Source organism: Neovison vison, chromosome X, assembly GCF_020171115.1.
Source record: "Neovison vison isolate M4711 chromosome X, ASM_NN_V1, whole genome shotgun sequence".
Classification (NCBI taxonomy): domain Eukaryota; kingdom Metazoa; phylum Chordata; class Mammalia; order Carnivora; family Mustelidae; genus Neogale; species Neogale vison.
Genome location: NC_058105.1, coordinates 120,904,461 through 120,930,705, shown reverse-complemented (window position 1 = coordinate 120,930,705; position 26,245 = coordinate 120,904,461). Strand labels below are relative to the sequence as shown.

The following is a 26,245-nucleotide window of genomic DNA, read 5'->3' as shown; positions in this document are numbered from 1 at the left end:
AAACATTCCATATATTTATCAGGAACACATACAGTTACAAATTTAATCTATAAAAGGATTAGAACTTACATGGTACTGAGACTTCTTATGCAAGTACATGTAATGTCTTTTCATTTGATTCCTAAATCAACTTTTGTGTTCTTGCACATTTCCTAAGTGTATTTGTAAACATTTATTCTTTTTCTATTGCTATGGTGAATAAGTTATTTCATTACATTTTTATATGAATAAAAGTTTTTGATTTCTATATATTAATTTTGTACTTTGCTACCTTAGTGAATTTTTTTAACACTTGTAGAATTACACTTGTAGAATTTTCAGTTGATTCTCTTAGGTTTTCCAGGTAGATTGTTAGACAATTCGTAAGTAGTTATATTAACATCTCTTTTCTAATTTTTATAGCTCTAGTTAGTTAAGTTCTTTGGCTAATTGCCTTAATGTCTGTGCACATCCCTGCCTTGTTCCTGATACTAGTTGTTATTGTATCAGTGTTTCCCCTGTTAAACATAATTCTGGCTTTTGCATACATAGTTTCCAAATTACTATTATTGAATATTTTATCAAGTATTTATGTTGAATTTTACAAATATCTGTTTAGCATACCAGAAGACAAACTTATAATTTCTCACATTAGATTCTGGGCCCAGATCCCTTCACAGAGGACTTCTAATATATCTTGAAAGAGAATAACTCTAATCTATTTGTCTATTTCAGAGCCTAATGTATGAAAGAGAAACTTCTAAATCATAAAGCAAACAGTGATACCAAAATTCCCCCAAAAGATTACACACACACACACACACACACACACACACACACACACACTAACTGCAGATAAGACTTAGAAAAATGGATGCAATAATTCTATGTGACAAATAATTCATTCCATGGGTTGCCTTTATATGGACCCCAGGGAAACAAACTGAGGGTTTCGAATGGGAGGGGGTGGGGAAAGGAGGTAACAGGGTGATGGGTATGAAGGAGGGCACATGTTGTGATGAGCACTTGGTGTTATATGCACCTAATGAATCACTGAACATTACATCAAAAATTAATGATGTACTATACAGTGGCTAATTGAACATAATAAAAAATAAGTCATAACCAAATGGGATTTATTAAAGAATACAATGATAATTTGTTCTAAGAAAATTGATTACTAAAGTACTTCATATTAATTTATGTAAGGAGGGAAATCATACAGTTATCTATATGCTGAATAAGGTAGCCCTTGAATAAATGTCTCTATTTCTTCTAGGAAAATGGTCTACTTTGACTTTTGAACAATTTCTTCTGGGATTAGTTTTGATAAATAATATTTTTCTAAAATATTGTTCATTTCATCCATGTTTTGAAATAAGTTTAAGTTAAACAAAGTAGTTTCTTAGTAGTCTTAATTTCTTTTTTTTTTTTTACTATTATAACCACATAAAATAAGAAATGATATTTTCTCTTTCTTGGTTAGTCCAGCTAGCAGTTTATCTTCCTGTAAAGCTAGTTTTTCACTGTATTTATTTTTCAAATGATTTCCTTTTCCTAACTCATTAATTCCTGCTTATAAAAAACAACTTCTAAGTCCTCTCTTCTACATTCTTATAATCTATTTTGGTTACTGATACAATATTAAATATAAATATTCTGAGTACTGCCTTAGATAGGCCTTATAAATTGCAATATGTATTTTCTTACTATTTTCTAGACACTATGCTGTTTCAGTTCATATTTCTTCTTTGGTTTAAGAATTAAGAGAAATGCATTTTACCCCAAAATGAGAGGTCTTCTTATTTTCTGGATTTTGTTGTTCTTGTTTTTATTTCTAGTTTTGCCATATTATGAGAAAATGCTTGCTGTACTATTTTCAATTTTTGAAATTTATTGAGATGGTCTTTGTAATCTAGTACATGGTTGATTTTGTGAATACTCTAGGGGTATGTGCAAAGAGCATCTTCTTTATTCAGAGAGTTCAAAAATGTCAGATCTTCCTCATTAATTATGTTATTAATTAACTACATTGTTAGGTCTTCCATTCATGCTCACTTCAAGTCTCAACTTACTGGACATTTCCTCTGACACATGTTTTCAAACCACGCATACCCTAAGCCCAGATGGGCTCCTTTCCTCTCTGTTCATTTAGCACCTGCACTTCCTGCTATTTTCACAATTCTTACCCTGTCTTACAACTGCTTATTTACTTGTCGACACATTCAAGGTCCTTGAGAACAGGGAAGATGTCTTGTACATTGTTGTATCCTCAGGAACTGACAGCACTTGGCACAGAATCATTTGTGGAATGAATGGATGAGTATCTCCACAGCTTTCCCTTCTTTAGAATTCTTCTTAGAGAAGAAGAGTAGGGAGAGGGAGTGAGATACTGGGAAGAAAATATTAAGGATAGATTAAAGGTGTCTGGCAAGAAGATACCATTCTAAACAAGTCCTATGATTCCTATCCAGACATTGGCATCCCCCAATGTTGGCACCCAGACGTGGTCAGTAGCACACCAAGAGCCCAAGTACATCAGAAAAAATGGCAAAGTGGTCAGTGTTCAAATTTCCACTCTTATTCTATACCCAGCTCTTGATGAAGCCACTAAGCTCATATGACTGATCTAGTTCCAACATTCAGAAACCACCTCAGTCCTTTTTTCCTCTTCTGCAATGTAAATTCCAGCCAATTAGGCCAGTCTCAGTTAAGTACTGATTATATTAAAGTAATTTGCAATGAGTTGTGACTGATTCTATAACTTAATTTTTCAAGACATATGTTCATCCCCAAATGGGAGCCTGCTAATCCAAATACATCTTGAGTTAGTTGCTGTTTATCTCTTCTGAACAGCACCTTCACCTCCAAGCTTAATTATGCTTTCAGAATGCATGGGATCAGCATAGATTAAAGCAGGCAGTCATAGACAGTCTTGCCCTTTTCATTTCCATTCCTCATCTGGAAAATGAGGGAATTCAGCTCATCTAGAAAGTTGTCTCAGCTCTAAAATTCTGTGATTGGTGTTCTGTCATCTAGCCCTTGCAAATTACTCTAAATAACCTCAGTCACCACTAGAGAATTAGTACAGACAAGCAAGGCAAATATTGAACTTGATCAATCCTCAAATTGGGGGAGGGGACAGTATAGTCAATCTTTGACTACCCACATCACTGAGGCATGGTACAAATATCTGAACAGTGAATAACGCAAAAATCTGTTATCAATGAGCAAAAACAAAAGAATAAGGAAGAATCTAAGATACTATCTTGGCCAAACCCTTTCCATAAGCATAAATCCCCTGAAAAGAGCCATTATAGGAAGCATTCTGATTAATCAAATATTCCAGTTAATTGTTAGGTTTAAGGGACTAGGAAATACAATGCCAGAAGACTCAGAGTACAATAAAAATATCCCAAATGTTAAAACTAGAATGAATATGTGATGCCATCGTGGAAATAAGGCTGGACCAAGAATCATGATCCAGGCCTGGCTTTGCTCTTAACTGGTCCTTTGACATTAGGGAAATCTCTCAAGCTCTCTGACTTCAGTTTCTGCACAGCTGTAGTATGTGGAGATAGAATGAATTGTATATTGAAACATTTTTGAAAGACCAATGTTAATTCACAACATACATAATACTAATTTTTCATGGTGATAATATGTTTCAGAATGTTAGAGAAAACTAGCCAAAATTACACAAACTTTGTATTCTCATAATATTACTCATAAATGCCTTCAATATTACCATCATGAGTCATAATATTGGATAAGGTTCGATAAAAGTTTATGGAAAAGATCAAATTCAATTATGAATTACAGAAACATAAATGAATCTCTAAATAGGATTTGTGCAAATATACAGTTTGCATTCTGTTTATCTAAATTCTGCAAGAATAATGCTGCGCAGTTTTCTAAAAATAAACAGTTGGTGATTTAAAGGTAAAACCAAGCCATTTGAGGCCAAAAGGTCATTCTAAAACAAGAATAGTGGCAGGAAAATTAGTCACTGACTGATAGCACTGATTTCAAGATATAGCAGTTGCCCAAAATCTCTTAAGTGCTTCCATCCAGGAAGGAGTCACATGAGACTGACTCCCACATTTAATTTTAATGAAGATCTTAAATTGGATGAAACTACTAATTAATCTAATTTGCAGTACTCAAGGCATTGACTCTAATGGCAGGATGGGAGTCCAAGAGGTCAGCTCCACCGTGATGATCAGAGTTAACATGTTCGAGCATTTAAAAGGTACCAGGCCCAGTTGTAAGCATTACCCCCTTGTTGGTTCATGTATATCTCAATTGTTACAGCAAACCTATGAGATCAGCCCCATTATTGTCCCCATTTCTCAGCTGAGAAATCTGAGGCACAGAGTTATTAGGTATCTTGCCCAAAATGTATAGCTATAAAGAAGTATATTTGGACCCTCAAAGTCAAACACTGGAGCAAATGGGTTTTACCACCATGCCAACATAGTATGAGTAGAGTGCATGGCCATCAACTATTGAACAAATTTACAAGGATTTGTTGACTGACTGCTAAAAATATGCAATTCATTTTGGGACCCTACATCTGTATACACAACAGCAATAACAAATTGAATTTGTTATTCAATTGAGATACTCAATTGAATTGAATATTGAATTCTCAATTCAATTGAATATTGAATATTGAATATTGTGATACCAGAAGAAAAAAAGCCCTTACAATGGAATATTTGGGTATGAATTATCTAGTTGTACCTTCTATGTTGATCAAACCATAGAGAAAATTTATTAACTTAGACTACCCTGGGTATTATTTACTTCAATTACAATGCATGATTAGTTCGGAATTCACAACAATTTTTTTTTCTCTAAAGGGTTAGAGAGTAAATACATTAGGCATTCTGAGCTGTTAGAGCTCTGTTGCAACTACTTAACTCTACCACTGTAAGTAGTAAGTGGAGAGCCATACACAATCTGTAAATAAATGGGTATGACTACATTCTAGTTAAACTTTATTTACAAAGAAAAGTAAGAGGGCAGATTTAACTCATGGGCAGTAGTTGATGACCCCTGGACTCCACACAGATGAATTGATTTTGAATAGCTATTTTATAGATGTTTAAGCAGGGAGCCTGCTTGAATGAATAGATTAAAAATGAATGTGTTATGGTTCTTGTTCTCTTATGCTAATTATATCCTTCCAGATAACTTGGCTATTATTTTTTTTCTCTTTTTTTAAAATCTATTTATTTTTTTTCAGCGTAACAGAATTCATTGTTTATGCACCACACCCAGTGCTCCATGCAATCCGTGCCCTCTCTAATACCCACCACCTGGTACCCCAACCTCCCACCCCCCCACTCTTTCAAGACCCTCAGGTTGTTTTTCAGAGTCCATAGTCTCTCATGGTTCACCTCCCCTTCCAATTGGCTATTATTTTTAACTAAACTTCCCTCTTTTAAAAGTTCAAAACTAAGCCACAAAATCTTACCAAATTCTGACTTTGCAAGGCCCAAAACAACTTATCTCCCTTTCCTTCTCTCTTCTCCCTCTTACTCTCTCCTGAAGACATCATGTATCAGTTAACTATCATTATATAACAAATTACCCCAGCCCCCCACACACATACCAACACCAACACCAACACCAAATTTAGTGGCTTAAACAAAATTTTACTCTTTACTTTCTATGGGTCAGGAATCCAGGAAAAACTGGACCTCTGTCTTGGGGTCTCTCAGGAGGCTAAAATCAAGGTGTCAGCTAAGACTGCAGTCTCACATGAAGGCCCAACTAGAGAAGAATCCACTTCCGAGACAACTCATGTGGTTGTTGGCAGGATTCAGTTCCTTCTGGGCTGTTGGACAGAGGCCTCGGCTCTTCACGGACTGCTGATTGAGTGCCACACTTAGTTCCTTGCCAGGGAGCCCTCTCCACAAAGGCCAGCACATGAAAAGAGCCAGAGAGAGCATGCCAACAAGAAAGAAAGTACAAGCAAGATGGAAGTCTCTCTTTTATATCCTAATAATGAAAGTAACATCCCATCACTTTTGCCACAATTTGTTAGAACCAAGATGCTAGGTCCAGTGCACAGTCAAGGGAGGGGGTTATAATACCAGGAGGCAGGCATCAATGGGGGCTGCTATTAAAACTAAGTCTTCATTGGTCTTTTAGTGTAATGGTGTTAACATTTTTAATTGATGCCCTGTCAAAAGGATAAATTTATACCTTCATAACTTGTACATCCTTATAGGTCAAAATAGAGCTATGACTCAATCTCCCTAACAAATATCATCCCTAGAATGGAACAGATTATGTTTCTGCAAATAAGTTGCTCTCATTATTTCCCTGACCCCAAAAGGGTTAGTATGTACTGAATAACTCTTGCATATTATTGATAGGAAGTATTAGTTTTTGTTATAGTTACACAATTCTCATTTGATTAGTTCAAAACTAGCTGTTTAGAACAAAAAGAGAAATGATGGGTGTTAGATTATATAGGTAATAGATCCCAAATTGATTTGATATTTCTCCAGACTGGTTTTTGAACTGTGTGGACACTCCATTCCTACTGATGATGGGCAAACCAGCCAGATATAGGGCTTTTATCAATAAGAAAGGAATTTTCAGGAGGAGTTATGGTTGGTTGGTCTGCCATGCTGGTTCTAAATGGTGCCTCATGTGGCAGGCGCCATATTTGTGTCAGGCTTTCCTGATCTAATTTCAGGTTTGGGTCATTTGTTTTAGTAAACCGTGGGCCCTATAACAAGTATTTGGATGCGACAGTTCATTTGAGAGGTAGTCTCAGGAAGGATGAATGAGAGAGTCGAGAGCGTAAAAAAGGAAAGGAAAAAGCCAGTGAAGTGTATTACTGAGTTGGTTATCATGGAGGGCAATTAAGGTTCCGTCTTACTGGGGATCCTCTGAAAAACCACACAGAATTTTCACTGGACTTTTCCCACCAAAGATGGGAAATCTGAGGTCTTTATCTGTCAACTCAACTTCCATTCCTCCATGGTTGAGGACTGCCCCTCAGAGTGTTCCAGTCTTCCTCGTATACAAGTAGAAAAAAGTTCTTGAAGCACCAGGAAAATCTCTTAGGCAGAGAAGCAGAGAGGTTCAGGGGCCTGACGTAAGTTGCTGACTGTTTACAGGAGACTTTTGCATGGAATTTGCTAGTGATTTCAGTGCATCTGCCATTCCCAGTATTACACACGCAAATATTTTCCATCCTGTTATTGACTTGGTTTCCTCTCTCATCACTTTCTCTTTCCCTTGAGTCACAGAATCATAGAATAGCAGAAACTTTAAAGATCCTTAAAGTCCAAGCCTTTTTTATTTCTAAGAAGGAAACTGAGGCCCAGAAAGGTGAAGCAGTGAGATCCAGTTAGCAAAGCCAGCCTGTGGCAAAGCCAAAAGCCACATCCTTGGCATCCTCTCAATGTTCGCTCCATCACAGCCCTGCTACCTCCTCTGAGTTTCTATAATCCTGCAGGATTGATTGCCCCCAAGGGACCGAGATTGCTCATAAATCTCTGAAGCAGATAGATACAACTGATATATTAGAAACTGGTGTGCTCAATGAGTCCTACCAAAATCTTTTCACGTTTACAATGTATTGTTTTTACTCATCTGTACATTTCCATATTGAACTATAATAATAATGCTTCCTGATGTTTTTTTATTATTTCTTCAAAGAACTCACTCGTTTATTTTTGTCATTTTGTTCAAGAGGCTGTAGGATTTCTTTTTAATTACTAACAGACTCCTGCAGGCTAGTATCTATTGCAAATAAGTCTCTAATTATTTGAGGGTGATTTGTGCTTCTGGGTTTTGTGGTGAGAGAGAGCCATAGAGCTGATCGCATCGAAAAGCTGTGAGGCTACAGGAACTGGATACCGTAGAGGCCAGCTCTTTGGTAATTTACAGTAACAAAAATTGAAATCACCAGCCCAGCCAGGGGCTTTTGTATCAGTTCATTCTCAACCCTGGATGGAACTGTAGCTTCTTTTCTTGTTCTCTCCTCCCCACATGCTACCTGGAAACTGATGGGGTCCTGGAATTTTTCCATTTCAGTTTTACTTTGAATGCTATGAAACAGTACATAGCTGCTCAGCTTTGGGGGTCTCAGGTCAGCAAGCATCAGGCAGGAGTGCTCAGAGTCTCAAGCGAAGAAGGGAAGGTTTCTGTCAAGTTTCTATCATAGACACATCCCCACTGGCCAGCTGCCTCCACTGTGAGCTCACATGCAAGTACAAGGACAGAGCCAGGGGTTGGGTGGTAAACTTCACAGCTACTGTGGGCTCTGCCATTCAGTTATCATCTCACACTATGTCCTCAGCTGTGCAACAGTCTTTGAATAGTTTTTGTCCGTCTACCAAAAGAACACTTGTTCTTATCCCCAGGACATGGCATCCCAGCGCTCAGATGATTCAGGTACATTGTGGGGATGGTCTGTACTGGGAGAAATCTCTCGTACCCTGAAGTCATGAAAGGATTCTAGGCTTTCTCGAGGAAGTGGCTTCTCTGTAATTGCGGTCAAACTGGGTTTCTAAGACTGCCACCATTTTAAAGTCCAGAATCAGCCATTCCTCACCACTCCTACCTACTGATCGTCTCAGAAGTGGGCATGAATCAGGAGTCCACCATCACAATTGCCGCGGGGCAATGAGAAGCCTGCATGTATTCAGCACCGGCCTGCCCACTGGCTCCAGTGTTCTGAGTTTCAGAAATGGTCAGGGTGAGACGTTTGATGGGGGCTGCCTTCTTTTTTTTTTTTTTTAAAGATTTTATTTATTTATTTGACAGAGAGAAATCACAAGTAGATGGAGAGGCAGGCAGAGAGAGAGAGAGAGGGAAGCAGGCTCCCTGCTGAGCAGAGAGCCCGATACGGGACTCGATCCCAGGACCCTGAGATCATGACCCGAGCCGAAGGCAGCGGCTTAACCCACTGAGCCACCCAGGCGCGCCCGATCTCGTCTGATCTCGGAAGCTAAGCAGGGTCGGGCCTGGTTAGTACTTGGATGGGGGCTGCCTTCTTGATGTGGCCTCCTCAGCCTACTCTAGGGAGCACTGCCAACAAGTCCAGTCTAGGAGGTAGGGATGCCTCAGCTTTTCTATACTCCCTCTCCCATCAAGCCTCCTCCCTGGGGAGCACAAGATGGAAAGCTGGAGAAAACCTTTGTCACGATAAACCCTGACCATCATTCCAAGGCCTTTCACTCAGCCTTAGTCCAAAGAACAGGACTGCACTCTCTCTACTAACCTTCTCCCCCTTCTCCTTCCTTGCTCACAAGGATGAACTTTGAACCTGGGTGGGGTGGATAAGGGAACGAATAAAGAAGTGAAAAAAGCACTGACTGCCAACCAAGAAAGCAAATTGAGAACAGAGTGGTTCTGTCTTATCTTTAAACTCTCCTGTTCGTAATGTCTCCACCGCTGCAGGCGTGACTGTACTGCCGTTTCCTAGGTGCCTGCCCTACTGCAGGTGCCTTTCCCCCTCTCTTTCACACCAGATGTTGTCATCTGGTGAAATCACAGCCTGTGAGTAATTCTCCTGCCTCACTCCCCAGAGAGGGAGGTTCCCACAGGGGTCCGTGAGCCAAAAAAAAAGCAGGAGTGTGGAATCATGCCAGGTAGATGGGAAGAACAGCTCAGCCACTCTTTGGCCATGAGCTTGTGGTAGCTGCTCAGTCAACTGAAGTGTCCTTATCTTTACAATGGAGCGAACTCCTAGAGCTGTGCGGTGGCAGGCTTTTTGTTGCTTTTTGGTGGTTTGCTGTCATGTTTTGGTAACAGCACTTACCAACTCCTGTGACACATTCCTCTATCCCTATGTATGCCTTGTACTCACTACAGTGAGGTTCCATTTTTTTTTTTTTTTTGCAAATTAGGGAAGTAATTTTTATTGGGTAGTTTTTTTTTCATCTTTTTAAAAAAATTTTTTATTCTTTTATAAACATATAATGTATTTTTATCCCCAGGGGTATAGGTCTGTGAATCACCAGGTTTACACACTTCACAGCACTCACCATAGCACATACCCTCCCCAATGTCCATAACCCCACCACCCTCTCCCTCCCCCTCTCCCCCCGGCCCCCCTCAGTTTGTTTTGTGAGATTAAGAGTCACTTATGGTTTGTCTCCCTCCCCATCCCATCTTGTTTCATTTATTCTTCTCCTACCCCCCTAACCCCCCACGATGCATCTCCACTTCTTCCTATCAGGGAGATCATATGATCGTTGTCTTTCTCCGATTGACATATTTCACTAAGGATGATACAGTGAGGTTCCATTTTATGTGAACTTGGCTTATATGGATTTGAAATAGGGCCGTGTAAAAATACAGAAAAGGTCTTAATGCATGCACAGAACATGAAATATAACAAATTCTACTTTATATTTATTCCTCCTGGGAAAACTACCTTGAGATATGCAAGTTTTGAGTTTCACAATGGCTTCAGGAGCTCATCCTTGGCCAACCAGTGTGACTGAGGGTCTGCAATCTGCCAAATAAGTGTTAAGATTTATATAGTGTCTTATTCAGTCCTTCAGGGAACCCGTGACACTGGAATCCTTGGGCCCCTACTTCAGTATGAGGAAACGGAAGTTCTCAGATTAAGAGATCTTCCCAAATTCACTGGTCATTCAGCTAGAATTCGAATCCAAGCTGGCTTGGCTCTGAAGTTATTCCTTTCCTTTCTTCCCACCTTCATAGTCTTCCCAATCTCTCTCTCTCTCTCTCTCTCTCTCTCTCTCTCTCACACACACACACACACACACACACACACACACTGACCACACAAATATCTGTGAAGTGGAGAATCCTTTCATTATTAACTCCCCCACACACATACCAGAAAGCTGCCGGTTGTCTTTCTAACACTGAGATCATCGAATTGGCTCTTTTCTTCACTGGGGCTCTTTTTTTTTTCATTAGTGGGAAATTTTCTCCCAGGTCCCACTCCCTCCTCATTTCTGCCCTTCTTTGAGAATGTACTGTACTGCCCTTGTGGCACTGAGGAAGTAGACTGTGGGAGAAATCAGTATTCCAGGCAAGAGCTGAGAATGTGATAAGACATGTGCAAACACAAACACAGAGAAGCATATGTCCCCTGGTCCTGCTGCTTCTCCTTCCTCCAGAGGCCCCTCCCTCCACACCTTGGCATCTTCCCCAAATGCCTACATTTGCAGAAGGCTGAGAGACTCGGGGGTGCCTTGCCACAGGGCATCCGTCTGGTCCCTCTAACAGTGGATACCACCTAATAGTCCTTATATATTCTGGGCCTGGCAGTTCTACCCTTCCCTTAACCTCTCCACCCATAAAAACTCAACGTGGTCGTAGGCTTTGGCAAGCTACATTGAACAATCTGCTGACCACCATAATGGAGAGAAACTTACTCCTCTTTGGGAATAATCAGCTATCTCAGCCTGTGTGCCACCCAACAAACGAATTGGTCCCTGAAGGTTGTTCAGGCTTGTCCTTATGAAAGTTTTGTGATTTAAGGAGTACCATTTTTTCCTAGTTGTCTCCTGCAGATACCAGCCTTGGAGGCACTGCCACCCAATGGCTGTTTCTACAAACAACACCTTTGCAAGAGTGTTTATTCAACATTCTACCCAGAACCCAAGAAGAGCTTAAGATATGGAGAGAAAATGGGGCAAGGGTACTGACATTGTGATGGGCTAGGTACTTGGTGCTGCTCCCATCCTTCTCTGCCAAGGAAATCTGATTTTCCTGGCATTAAACAGCAGATGTGAGCTCTTTAATTAGGCAACAAAAATGGCAACTTGGCAATGAAATTATAAAGACAAAACTGTACAACACCATGAATCTTTGGCACTAGGATTAATTCAACTGTCTATATTTTTCTGATGATATTTTTACAGTGACTGAATGTAGGTAAGAGTCAAAACAGAAAGTTGAAGCCAGACTTCTCATTTCCTCTATGGTTGATTACCAGCTGTATGAGATTTAGACATGCATTTAATAAAATTATTTTTCCCATAAAATGAGGATGGAGAGAGTGGTGGTATACTTCATGGCAGTGGATGAAACACAGGTTCATTGGAGTTACCAAAGACTTCTGCTCCACATGATGAAAGCGCAAGTCAGGTTACTGTGACCAACAGGTATCTGTCATTCTAAGAGTTGCATTAACAAGGGTTAATTAAAAATTTGCCTTCTAAATTAGGTAAGAATCAATTGAACTGTACATAGCAGAAAAGCGTCTATTCTGGTTTAGCAACGGTTTATATGTACAGTTTGAGAATAAACATTGACTCAGGCAGGTGGGTGTGAGAGACCATTCCACTCAAAGAAAGAAAAATATCTCAGTATTTTGAGATTGCCCTATGAATCCATTTGGTCTCTTTTCTATTAAAAAACAATACTTGGGGGGCATCTGGGTGGCTCAGTGGATTAAGTCTGACTCTTGATCTCAGCTCAGGTCTTGATTTCACAGTGAGTACAAGCCTCACGTTGGGCTGCACACTAGGCATGGAGCCTAGTTAAAAAAATAATATCATAGTCATTTGTGATTCTTCTCTACTGTAAGGAATTTCTTTCCATATGTGTTCATAACTAACACTCTTTACTTGTCTGCTGGAGGAATGTCATAGTTCTCTGTGGTCAGTCTAGAAACTGAGAATGTGGATATATTGTTGTTGACAAATTGTCACAGGAGAGTGACCTGCCCATGAAGGATGAAAAGGGCATCCAAGCTGTATGGACATCTAGGCAAACATCATACAATGATGATTCACTCTTCTGTGTGGAGGATAAACCCTGGGTAGAACATGGCCTAACCCTTAAGCAACCAGCTTCATGGCACGGAATATGGTGTAGGTTTTCAAATATAAACAAAACAAATTATGGGACTTAAGTAAATAAATTCATAGCCTGATTTTCACTTTTGAAACGGATCTGAGTAAACCATTAATAAAAAATTTAACTCAAGAAAACTTGCCCGGGACGCCTGGGTGGCTCAGTTGGTTAAGCAGCTGCCTTCGGCTCAGGTCATGATCCCAGCGTCCTGGGATCGAGTCCCACATCGGGCTCCTTGCTCGGCAGGGAGCCTGCTTCTCCCTCTGCCTCTGCCTGCCATTCTGTCTGTCTGTGCTCGCTCTCTCTCCCTCTCTCTTTCTGACAAATAAAATCTTTTAAAAAAAGAAAAAAGAAAACTTGCCCAAGTTTTCAAAAAATGCCAAGACAATCTTGAAACTAACAGTGATGCAAAACATCTCCAAGAAATGTCAACATGATGCCAAAACAAGTGAGCAATGAGATCAACTCCACCATCTAGGCGATGTGTTTGAATACCAGATCAAGGTTTATTTAGTGCCACAAAAATCTAACCCATCTGACTAGCTCTACTTTTTCACAAAATAGGTTTGCAAACTACATCAACTGTAAAGTCATGAAATTAATACGTATGCTTCTTTCCCTTAATGCAAATAAATAAAGAGTAATCTGGATATTATCACCTATAAAGACTGAAGCTAATTTTTTCCTTTTAGTTTTTGTTGTTCTCATTTTTGTTTTGGTAGGTGGATCCTTCATATAAAGCACTGCTTGTGAAAGGAATCTGAATTTATATATGGCTTGGATCACTTGTCAATCAACAGAAACTATGGGACACTTATGATATGCTCAAAGACTTGTCCTTGGTGGCATAGATACAAAAGACATTACTGGGTTTTTAACCTCCAGTATCATACACTTTAGTTGGGTAGATAAAACTTGCATACATGAAGCGAAGACTAAACTGTACAATCCTAACTAAGTGTAACACAAATCCTAAAGATAGGCAAGACCACTGTGGACTAGAATGGGCAGGGAAAGCATCACTCTGGAGATGGAGTTTGAGCTACTCCTTGAGGAATTATCTGGAAGTAAACAGATAGAGGAAAGGCAGGAAGAGTTTCTACGTTGGCAGAAATACATAGGCCAAGTTTTCTCAACCTTAACACTATTAACATTTGGGGCTGGCAAATTCTAAGCCATGGGGATGGTGTTATGCATTGCTGGCCATTTATAGCAGCATCCCCGGCCTCTAACTACCAGAATCCAGTGACAAAACCCCACTCAACCAGTTGGGATGACCAAAAACATCTTCAGGCATGGTCAAATGTCTTCTCAGAATAATATTGTCCCCAGTGTGGAACCACCGGACTAGATATAGATGCCTGGGCTTGGGGAGTTCTTGCTTTCTCCATCTCAGAGTTTGTCAACCACAGAATTATTGACATTTGGGACTGGATAATTCTTCATTGTGGGGGCTGTTCTGTGTGTTATAGGATAGTTAGCAGCATTCTGGTCCTCAGCCTCCCAGACACCAGAAGCACCTCCCCCTGGTTGTGACAACTCCAGATATCTCCAGACATCGCCACAGGTCTCCTGGGGTGCAAAATCACACCCATTTATGAACCACTGGTGTTCTCAGTAGGAATGGCGTTGGCCCCCTCAGGGATAAGCAGAATTGCTTAAACAAAGTACAAGGTTCATGTTAGGCAAGAGTGGAATAAGATTGATTAACTAGGGTGGACACATACCGTGAGAGATCTTGGATACTAGAGCCTATAATAGGCAGCCTCGGCTGTTCTTAAGCAGATGTGCTGCAAAATGTAATTGGCATTTTAAATTTAATCTTGCAGAAGCAAAAGGATAAACTGCCACGGAGAAGAACTGAATACAGGGAGCGGGGGGCTCAGTCAGGAAGTTATAATAATCAGGTTTAAGTATGGATGGCCAGGGCTGTAGTGACATCTTTAAAATGGAGAGAAAAGAGTAAACCCCAGGGTGCTCTGCAGAAAGAAACGTTGAGTTTTTACAACAGATTGAATAATAGAGATAAAGGCAAGTAAAGAACCAATGGTGAAACCACATTTGCTAGTGGGAAGAATGATTAAAAGCAAATGAAAGGGAAGGAGGGGAGTTTAATGAGTTTGATTTTGTAAATACTAACTGTAGGCATTTTAGAATTAGCACAGGAATGAGAGGTGAGAGGTCAGGGCTGAATGATGGATTCAAAAGCGCTGGAAACACAAAATCCTGAAATCTCTGTAGCTTAATACCATGAAAGTTTATTTCTCACTCAAATTATAGTCCCTTGTATAGTGGGTGGCCCTGGGTCTTCCAGGGATCAAGGCTTCTACCATCTTTGGGCACTGCTATCTGAAATGACTGACATCCAAGGTGGTGGCAGAAGGGTTAAATCATAAGGACATCATGAGAGATTTTAGAGGCCCTGAAGGGGCACTTCTTTTTTTAAATTTATTTTATTTTTTAAAATTTCTTTTCAGTGTAACAATATTCATTGTTTTTGCACCACACCCAGTGCTCCATGCAATACATGCCCTCCCTAATACCCACCACCTGGCTCTCCCAACTTCCAACCCCCCGCCCCTTCAAAATTTTACCCCAAAGATACAGATGTAGTGAAAAGAAGGGCCATCTGTACCCTAATGTTTATAGCAGCAATGGTCACGGTCGCCAAACTGTGGAAAGAACCAAGATGCCCTTCAACGGACGAATGGATAAGGAAGATGTGGTCCATATACACTATGGAGTATTATGCCTCCATCAGAAAGGATGAATACCCAACTTTTGTAGCAACATGGACAGGACTGGAAGATTATGCTGAGTGAAATAAGTCAAGCAGAGAGAGTCAATTATCATATAGTTTCACTTATTTGTGGAGCATAACAAATAACATGGAAGACATGGGGAGATGGAGCAGAGAAGGGAGTTGAGGGAAATTGGAAGGGGAGGTGAACCATGAGAGACTACGGACTCTGAAAAACAACCTGAAGGGGCACTTCTGCCCACATTGCACAAGAGATCCAATTGAAGTGGCAGATCTCTCACTGGTGTCCCAGGAAAAGGAAGTGGGATTCATGAGAACTTGGCCAATCTCTGCTATAGGATGGACACACACACACAAAAAAAACAAAACAAAAAAAACTAGAGGAGTGGTTGAATTCATTGAGGACATGAAGATAGAGGGAAAACCAAAGAGGTAGAGTTTAAGGAACACAAATTACAAATAGAAGAAGATCCAGCAAAGGATTCAGAGATGTTGTTAGAAAGCTTGGAAGAGAACAGGCCTTGCACAGAGTTGAAAGTGGCAAGAGGAAGGAAGGCAAATTTTGGTAAGGAGGGAAAATGTCTGCTATTGTTAAGACTCTGGCTTTTGAGGACAAAAAAAAGCAGGGTATTTAGAAAAGGACTTACACATCTATACCCCACTTCAAAACCATCATTGGCTTATCTTTACAAGCAGTCTGAAACCCAAACCCCTCGGTCTGGCCTTCCGTGTGCTGGCCCAGCCTATATGTTCAAACCCTACCCTGCACTTCCCAGGTACCTAGCAGCATATCCTGGTTACAAGGCTGTTCACGATCCCCAAGCCCACTGACCCTCCCATCTTTGTGGCTTTGCTTTTTAGCTCTTTCTACCCACCAAAGTCCTGGCTTTCCACAAACCGTTAGTCAAATGCCACATCACTGGAGAATGAAGCCTCTTCTGATCCTCCCTGTCAACATCAACCTCCCCATATTCCAACAGCCTCTTGGTCTTTCTTTCACCTTGGCACAGGGGACCATCTACTTTGTATCAGTTACATGTGCACACGATTGACTCCCTCAGTAGACCATGAATTTCTCAAGTGCCAGGCAGTGTTACTATGATGTATAACCTCAGGAAAAATCAGACAACACCACAGTCTAGGTCAGGGGATAGCAAATGTTTTGTGTAAAGGACCACGAAGTAAGTATTTGAGGTTTTGCAGGCCATATGGGCTCTGTCACAACTACTCAACTGTGCCATTTTAGTGTGAAAGCATCCGTAGACAATACATAAATGAATGAGTATGCCTGTGTTCCAATAAAACTTTATTTATAAAAACATGTGGTAGGTCAGACTTGACCCATAGACTAGAATTCGCTGCTTTGTGACGCATGGGAATTACAGTTTCTGGAGCACGGTGTGAATGGGGTCCTCTGAAGTACAACTGGGAAGTATCAACGTGCCTCTCAGTTATCCTTGTGTCTTTCGCCCCACCTTCCACCATCAGCTACTACAGTGCCTTCCACATAGTAGGCCCTCAATGTTTATTTTCCTGAATTAAATATGCCTGGAAACATACCAACTCAGTGAGTCATAATAGCATTTTGAGAGCTTAATTACCTTCGAAAACTATTTTTTTTTTGTAAGACTGTAGTAAAGTAGTTCAGGAAGCAATCATGTAAGCCCAAGAATCATAAAAAGAATGTGACAGGAGAAGATGTGAGCTAACAATGTCTAGGGATTAGCAGCCAAAGAGAGCGAATCTGACTTCAGAGCTGGGTAAAAGCAGCAAAAAGGCATTTCAATCCTCAGAGACCAGCACTGAGGGGCATCACATCATATGTAATAGATGTCTCACAACACCCTCTAAATCCGTGTGAATAATGCATTTAATGCCAGCACTTCAATGCTGGAAAGATGTTCATGATTTGGAGGCAACTCAGAGACCAACCAAAATGATTAAGAGACTGAAAGGACTCATTTATGAGCAGCTATAAAAGAAGCCAAATACGTGCTTGGCCTGCTGATGGCCAGAATGAGACGGGGAAAAGGTTTACAAATTACTAAATGCTGTAAACACCACGAAGGGGAGGAATGGCGGTCAGCTTTACTGGACTTCGCTTGTGGTATGGACATTTACCAGGCACTGACAAATACCTCTCATTATTGGATCTTAAAACATTTACGGGCCTTCTGAATAATATATAACTGGGAATGCTGTGATTGGTAATGTTCTATTATTACAGGAGAACAGGATTGCTCCAGAAGAGCAAATATAAGACAAATTACAGGGGAACAGGATTGCTCCAGAAGAGCAAACACGAGACAAATGACTGCTTATTAAGGGAAGAAACATTCCAGGCATGCTAAGTGCGCTGAGAGAATTAAAATGCACTGACAGTCTACTCCTAGAAATATCAAATACATGCAAGTGTGGGTAATGTTACATAGTGTAGAATTGTTGAAATTTAATACAGAGATGGAAAGATGGCCCGATACTTCTGTCATTCCTACTGTCATTCGACCATTGCTTTATCCATCCATTCCACATATCTAATGCTTACTCATTATTTGCTAGGTCCTGTGCTGGTGATACGTAGATTTAATAATTCACAGAGCCTGTTCAAAAAAATGAATAAATAACTTGCTTATGGTCTAGTGGTGTGGCCAGGGAAGTTCATGGAGTAAGAAGGGATAGGTTCAACAGAGAATGATGAGAAAGCAAAGAAAAATGGCTCCTAAACCAGATGGGAGAAAGTAAGAAGGTTGGAGAGGCTTCCCAGACGAGCTGGCACCCGAGTCAAGTCCTGAAGGATTCTGTGACTCAGAAAGAATGAGACTGAGCATCCCAGGTAGGAAGGGTGATCTATTCAAAGTGCTGGAAATGAGAAAGTGCTGGACCACTTTGTCACAACATGTGTGGGACGGACCAGTAGATCAGGTTGACTGAGACAAATAGTATAAAGCAGGTGGTAACCTTAAAAATAATAATTGGAATATATTAGGATCATAGGTGATTTTTTAAAAATTTTCCTTGAAGAAGACACAAATAGATGGAAGACCATTCCATGCTCTTGGATTGGAAGAATAAACATTGTTAAAATGTCTATACTGCCAAGAGCAATCTATACTTTTAATGCCATTCTGATCAAAATTCCACCGGCATTGTTCAAAGAGCTGGAGCAAATAATCCTAAAATTTGTATGGAATCAGAAGAGACCCCGAATCGCTAAGGAAATGATGAAAAACAAAAATAAAGCTGGCGGCATCACGTTACCTGATTTCAAGCTTTATTACACAGCTGTGATCACCAAGACAGCATGGTACTGGCATAAAAACAGACGCATAGACCAGTGGAACAGAGTAGAGAGCCCAGATATGGACCCTCAACTCTATGGTCAATTAATCTTTGACAAAACAGGAAAAAATATACAGTGGAAAAAAGACAGTCTCTTCAATAAATGGTGCTGGGAAAACTGGACAGCTATATGTAGAAGAATGAAACTCGACCATTCTCTTACACCGTACACAAAGATAAACTCAAAATGGATAAAAGACCTCAACGTGAGACAGGAATCTATCAGAATCCTAGAGGAGAACATAGGCAGTAATCTCTTCGATATCAGCCACAGCAACTTCTTTTAAGATACGTCTCCAAAGGCAAAGGAAACAAAAGCGAAAATAAACTTTTGGGACTTCATCAAAATCAAAAGCTTCTGCACAGCAAAGGAAACAGTCAAGAAAACAAAAAGGTAACCCATGGAATGGGAGAAGATATTTGCAAATGACAGTACAGACAAAAGGTTGATATCCAGGATCTATAATGAACTCCTCAAACTCAACACACACGAAACAGGCAAACATATCAAAAAATGGGCAGAAGATATGAACAAACACTTCTCCAATCAAGACACACAAATGGCTATCAGACACATGAAAAAATGTTCATCATCATTAGCCCTCAGGGAGATTCAAATTAAAATCACATTGAGATATCACCTTACACCAGTTAGAATGGCCAAAATTAACAAAACAGGAAACAACATGTGTTGGAGAGGATGTGGAGAAAGGGGAACCCTCTTACACTGTTGGTGGGAATGCAAGTTGGTGCAGCCTCTTTGGATAACAGTGTGGAGATTCCTCAAGAAATTAAAAATAGAACTTTCCTATGACCCTGCAATTGCACTCCTGGGTATTTACCCTAAAGATACAGATGTCGTGAAAAGAAGGGCCATCTGTACCCCAATGTTTATAGCAGCAATGGCCACGGTTGCAAAACTATGGAAAGAACCAAGATGCCCTTCAACAGACGAATGGATAAGGAAGATGTGGTCCATATACACTATGGAGTATTATGCCTCCATCAGAAAGGATGAATACCCAACTTTTGTAGCAACATGGATGGGACTGGAAGAGATTATGCTGAGTGAAATCAGTCAAGCAGAGAGAGTCAATTATCATATGGTTTCACTTATTTGTGGAGCATAACAAATAGCATAGAGGACAAGGGGTGTTAGAGAGGAGAAGAGAGTTGGGGTAAATTGGAAGGGGAGGTGAACCACGAGAGACTATGGACTCTGAAAAACAATCTGAGGGGTTTGAAGTGGAGGGGGGGGTGGGAGATTGGGGTACCAGGTGGTGGGTATTATAGAGGGCACAGATTGCATGGAGCACTGGGTGTGGTGAAAAAATAATGAATACTGTTTTTCTGAAAATAAATAAATTGAAAAAAATTTTCCTTGATCTCTCTGTCTTTTCCAAAATTTCTCCATTAACAAAATCACACCCTTATGTAGACAAATAATTGCAAACATTTATATAGCACTTATTCTGTGACAGATACTATTTGAAGCACTTTGCACATATTAAGTGATCTTCACCACATAGTTCTGAGATAGGTATTATTGTCCCTATTATGCAGACAATGATGGGAAGCAGAAAGAGGTTTAACAATTTGGCAAAATGATAGAGTTAGTCAGGAACAGGGTACTGTCCTCTATTTGGGCATCTCACTCTAGAGCCTCTGCTTTTACACCTGCCGTGTTGCTATTAACTTCCCAAGTCAGAAGCCAGTTTTCTTATCATTTATCCCATAATCCCACTCTAAAAACTGATCTGAAAAATAATCAGAGATACAGCCAATATTTTGAGGGGGGGAGAATATTCATAGCCCCAAAGTTTTTAGTAGCAAACAATAGAACTACAAATCGCCTAGCTGCCCTGTAATACAAAATGATTCATCATGGTCTGGACCATTAAGCAAGCATGATTCAGAAGAAAGTTAAATGATGTAAGAAATACTCACTCTAAAGGTCAAAGAGAAATGTAAGATATAAACTGTATAATCCTAGTAGTGTGTTTGTACTTGTGTGGAAAGGAAATCCACCAGTCAGACTGGTATGCAATTCCAATCTTAGTTCTGCCATTTAACTAGCTCTGTGACCTTGAGTAATAATTTAACCCTTCTCTACTCCAGTTTCCTCATCAGAAATTGGGGGTAATACAGTTTTTATAATGGTTAGAAAATATAGATAAAATGCTATGAACATTGAGGTGCATAAGGCTCTTCTTTTTACTACATTTGTATCTTTGGGGCAAATACCCAGTAGTACAATTGCTGGGCCATAGGATAGGTCTGTTTTTAACTTTTTGAGGAACCTCCACATTGCTTTCCAAAGTGGTTGCACCAACTTGCATTTTCACCAAGAGTGTAAGAGAGTTCCCCTTTCTCCACAACTTTTCCAGCATTTGTTGTTTCTTGTCTTTTTGATTTTTGCCATTCTAACTGGTGTAAGGTGGTATCTCAATGTGGTTTTGATTTGAATTTCCCTGATGGTTAATGATGATGAACACTTTTTCATGTGTCTGTTAGCCATTTGTAGATCTTCTTTGGAGAAGTGCCTGCTCATGTCTTCTGCCCATTTTTTGACTTGACTATCTGTTTTTTGAGTGTTCACTTTGAGAAGTTCTTTGTAGATCTTGGACATCAGCCCCTTGTCTGTAGTGTCATTTGCATATATATTCTCCCATTCTGTGGGTTGCCTCTTTATTTTGACTGTTTCCTTTGTGGTGCAGAAGCTTTTTATCTTGATGAAGTCCCAAGAGTTCATTTTCGCTTTTGTTTTCCTTGCCTTTGGAGATGTGTCCTGAAACAAGTTGCTTGTTGTTGTGACTTGAAACAAGTCAAAGAGGTTATTGCCTATGTTCTCCTCTAGGATTTTGATGGATTCCTGTCTCACATTGAGGTCTTTCATCCACTTAGAGTTTATCTTTGTGTATGGTGTAAGAGAATGGTCGAGTTTCATCCTTCTATACATAGCTGTCCAATTTTCCCAGCACCATTTATTGAAGAGACTGTCTTTTTTCCACTGGATATTTTTTCCCACTTTGTCGAAGATTATTTGACCATAGACTTGTGGGTCCATATCATGGCTCTCTTTTCTGTTCCACTGGTCTATGTGTCTGTTTTTGTGCCACTACCATGCTGTCTTGGTATTCATAGCTTTGTAATATAGCTTGAAATCACGCACCGTGATGCCCCCAGCTCTATTTTTCAACATTTCCTTGGTGATTCAGAGTCTTTTCTGGTTCCATACAAATTTTAGGATTGTCTGTTCCAGCATTTTAAAAAATGCCATTGGAATTTTGATTGGGATGGTGTTGAAAGTATAGATTGCTCTGGGCAGTATAGTCATTTTAACAATGTTTTATTCTTCTGACCCATGAGCATGCTCTTCCATCTTTTTATGTCTTCTTCAGTGTCTTTCATGAGTGTTCTGCAGTTCCTCGAGTACAGATCCTTTACCTCTTTGGTTAGGTTTATTCCTAGGTATCTTACAGTTCTTGGTGCTATAGTAAGTGGAATCAATTCTCTAATTTCTCTTTCTACAGTTTCATTTTTAGTGCATAAGAAAGCAACTGATTTCTGTGCACTAATTTTGTATCTTGCCACATTACTGAATTGCTGTATGAGTTCTAGTAATTTGGGGGTGGAGACTTTTGGGTTTTCCACATAGAGCATTATGTCATCTGCAGCAATGTTCACAATAGCCAAAATGTGGAAAGAGCCAAGATGCCTTTCAATAGATGGATGGATAAAGAAGATGTGGTCCATATACACAATGGAATATTATTCAGCCATCAGAAAGGATGAATACCCAACTTTTGCACAACAGGGATGGAACTGAAGGGGATTATGCCGAGTGAAATAAGTCAAGCAGGGAAAGACATTTAACATACGGTTTCAATTATTTGTGGAACATAAGGAATAGCACGGAGGACATTAGGAGAAGGGAAAAATGAAGGGGGAGAAACTGGAGTGGGAGGTGCACCATCAGAGACTATGGACTCTGGGAAACAAACTGAGGGTTTTAGAGGGGAGGAGAGTGGAGGGATGAGTGAGCCGGTGATGGGTATTAAGGAGGGCACGGATTGCATGGAGCACAGGGTGTTATATGCAAACAATGAATCATGGAACCCTACATCAAAAACTAATGATGTACTGTATGGTGACTAACATAGCACAAAAAAAAAGTTTTGAAAAATGTTTATAATACTGGTTGGTAAACACTCAGTGGCTGATATAAAAATATTTGGAAACCCTATTTAAAAGTTAGATCTAGGGGTGCCTGGGTGGCTCAGTTGGCTAAGCGTCGGACTCTTGGTTTTGGCTCAGGTCATGCTCTCAGGCTCATTAGGACTGAGTCCTTCAGCAACTCCCCCCTCAGCAGGAAGTCTGCTTCTCTCCCTGTTCCTCTGCCCCTCCAATGCTTGTGTGCTCTCCCTTTCTCTCTCTCAACTAGATAAATCTGTTGTTAAAAATTTCAGAGTTAGATAGTACACATTCAGCTAACAGTTTGATAAGCATCCTTTGTAGTCTGGGGTCTAGGAGGTTATAACACCATCTAGTAATTTTAAAAAATAAGTGGAAATGAGGTGAGATGAGGGGCACTTTCCATTACAAGTAAAACCTGTTTGCTTCCAGAATCCCATTTCTCAAATTTTAAGGTATACTAAACACTCAGCCAACCACTGAAGTGTTATAAAATTTGCTTTTTAACCAGATCCCTTCCCAAGACCAGAGCCTTGATGTTTTATTTGGGTTGGATATTTTTTAATTGTGATAGCTTAAAAGTATTTAGAAGTGGGTATTCATTGTCAGGATCAATAGAATGATGGAAATTACCAATGGGTATTGGAAGGGCCCAAAACCACACATAACTTATTTTTCATCCAGGTTTTGGGATAAGTTAATTATATTAGTTTTTAAATATTAAGGGAAAAAATGGAAGGAAATAAACAGGTTCAAAATTTTGGTGTTTTTTTTTTCCACTAAGGAAATTCTTATAGTCATCTTTGGAGCTGGTCTCAAGGATGAGGCTACTTGAACAGATGGGCTAGACTGAGAGAGATGGAACAAGGGCCTGGGGCAAAGGGCATGTCATTTTCACTGCTCAGCCCCAAGTCTGCAAGCAGAATGGAAAATGTTTAAGCACTCTCTTAAGGAAAGGAGAGAAAATCCTTGATGAAGGAAAATGAGGTATTCTGCTTCTCACAACACAAGGAATCCAATTTCTCCAGAACTTTTCACAATGCCCCCTCCTCTCTCTCTCTCTCTCTCTTTCAGGTCTCCTATGTGAAAGCGATTGACATCTGGATGGCGGTGTGCCTTCTGTTTGTGTTTGCGGCCTTGCTGGAGTATGCAGCAGTGAACTTTGTCTCCAGGCAACACAAGGAGTTTCTGCGGCTCCGGAGAAGACAGAAGAGACAGAATAAGGTACAGCTGATCCTTAGCACAGACAAAGTCAGGTAGAGCTTTACGTAGTTACCGAGGCAATGGAATTCAGAAATGAGAATACATAATAAGTAAGAGGCTAAGGTTCCTTTTGGTCCTGAGGTGTCCTACAATACTGAATTAGTGCTCAAGTCAGTCCTTTAAAATTGGGCCAGGGTTGTCGCATTTAGCAAATAAAAACATGAGGCATGTAGTTAAGCTTGAATTTTAGATCAACAAATAGCATTTGGTAGAAAGATGTCACAAGTATTGCATGGGAGATACTTACATTAATAAATTATTTGTTGATCTGAAATTAAGATTTAGCTGGAAGCCCTGTGTTTTATCAGTCAACTCTAATTGGAGCTATATACTCAATTTGACACAACTGCTTTAAAATCCTGTTGTTCTGAACATTAATAATTTGTGTGTATGTGACCTTGTGTACATAACTGCCTTAACTGACTTTCTCATCAGTTGCTCTGGTTTCATGTAAATAAGGTCCCTAACCAGGTTGGTTACAACTTGATAAATCTAGTCAAACTGATCTCATCATCTCGACTTAAACTTAGTGTATAAACCCAAATTCTACACCATCCATATGTTTGAGGTTTCAAATAGATGCTCAAAATCAGTTACTCCGTGGTTCCTAAACTTGCCTACCCATTTAAATAGCCTGCAGATCTTTAAAAATCCCACACTTTGGCCACACCCAACAGCAATTAAATCCCAGTCTTGGGATGGGGCACAGGAGTCGGGTTTCTGAAGCTCCCACCCAGGGAATTTCAGTGTCTGTACATGTTGGAAAAGCACTACTCTGGCTTGTGATCCAATTTCATACGGGACACCAGGAGGCTTGCAGTTTTCGGTTTCAGTTACAGATTCTGGGAGAAAAACATGTCCTTTGATACGGAGGATCCCAGTGCCTGTAACTATGTCACTAGACGACTGAAGTTAAAATTTTATATACAGGAAATGACAGCTCCCCTAAAATCTGAGAAATTAAACTTGTTATTAAAGCCATAGTTAAATACTACTCTGTTGCAACAAAACAAGAAAAAAAAATGTTACACTGTCAATCTTAATGCTTGCAAATACCTAGTTGCAAAGCTAAATGTTTATTGTGGTTTAGATTTTGGTTGCATCGAGGAGCTTGTATGCCTATGAGCTCACGGAGTCCTGACCTCACCTACCAAAATGTTTCTCGCACATATTCTATACTGGTATCCGGCTGGTGGTCCTGTTTCTCTTCTCCGCCTTTTAGGAATATTTTATCCTACCACAGCCCAGGGAAACAGACACATTCTTTTTTTTTGTACATTGTTGAGTATCAAGCCTTTCTCCACTTTCTCCTCCTTGCCCCCTTGTTGATGATAATAACCATTTCTTCAACCTCATCCACAGGAGTCTGCACAAAGTGGCACTCCAGAAAATTATGGGAATGTGAGGGCATTTGGCACATAAACTGCATTCCCAGAATTCCATGGCTTAGTATAGTAGATGGCCACTGACTGTATATTCTCCTGGACCAAAAATGGAAAATGAGTTTCATTTTGCTTCCCAATTCTAAATAATTGATAGGATTTCCTTGGAATGCTATGTGGAGGATTCTTAGGCTCTGTCTGTATCTTATGATAAGAGTCACATGAAGCGCTTGTTAAAAGTAGATTCTCGGGGTGCTGGGTGGCTCAGTGGGTTAAAGCCTCTGCCTTCGGCTCAGGTCATGATCTTAGGGTCCTGGGATCGAGCCCCGCATCGGGCTCTCTGTTCAGCGGGGAACTTGCTTCCCCATCTCTCTCTGCCTGCCTCTCTGCCTACTTGTGATCTGTTTGTCAGATAAATAAATAAAAATCTTTAAAAAAAAAAGTAGATTCTCATATAGATTCCTAAACCTATGAATCAGAGTCTGCAAGGGGAGGTCACTAAGAATTAGTACTT

The 26,245-nt window shown here is 40.1% G+C and overlaps 1 protein-coding gene across 3 annotated transcripts in view; it reads left to right on the top strand.

The window, feature by feature from the left end:
• The window catches only part of GLRA2 (glycine receptor alpha 2), a 185,950-nt gene that overhangs the window by 122,046 nt on the left and 37,659 nt on the right, over positions 1-26,245 (top strand). For all 3 annotated transcript variants that reach the window (XM_044234455.1, XM_044234454.1, XM_044234453.1), the window contains exon 8: positions 24,161-24,310. In XM_044234455.1, coding sequence (XP_044090390.1) covers positions 24,161-24,310 — 150 coding nt within the window. The remainder of the gene's footprint in view (positions 1-24,160; positions 24,311-26,245) is intronic.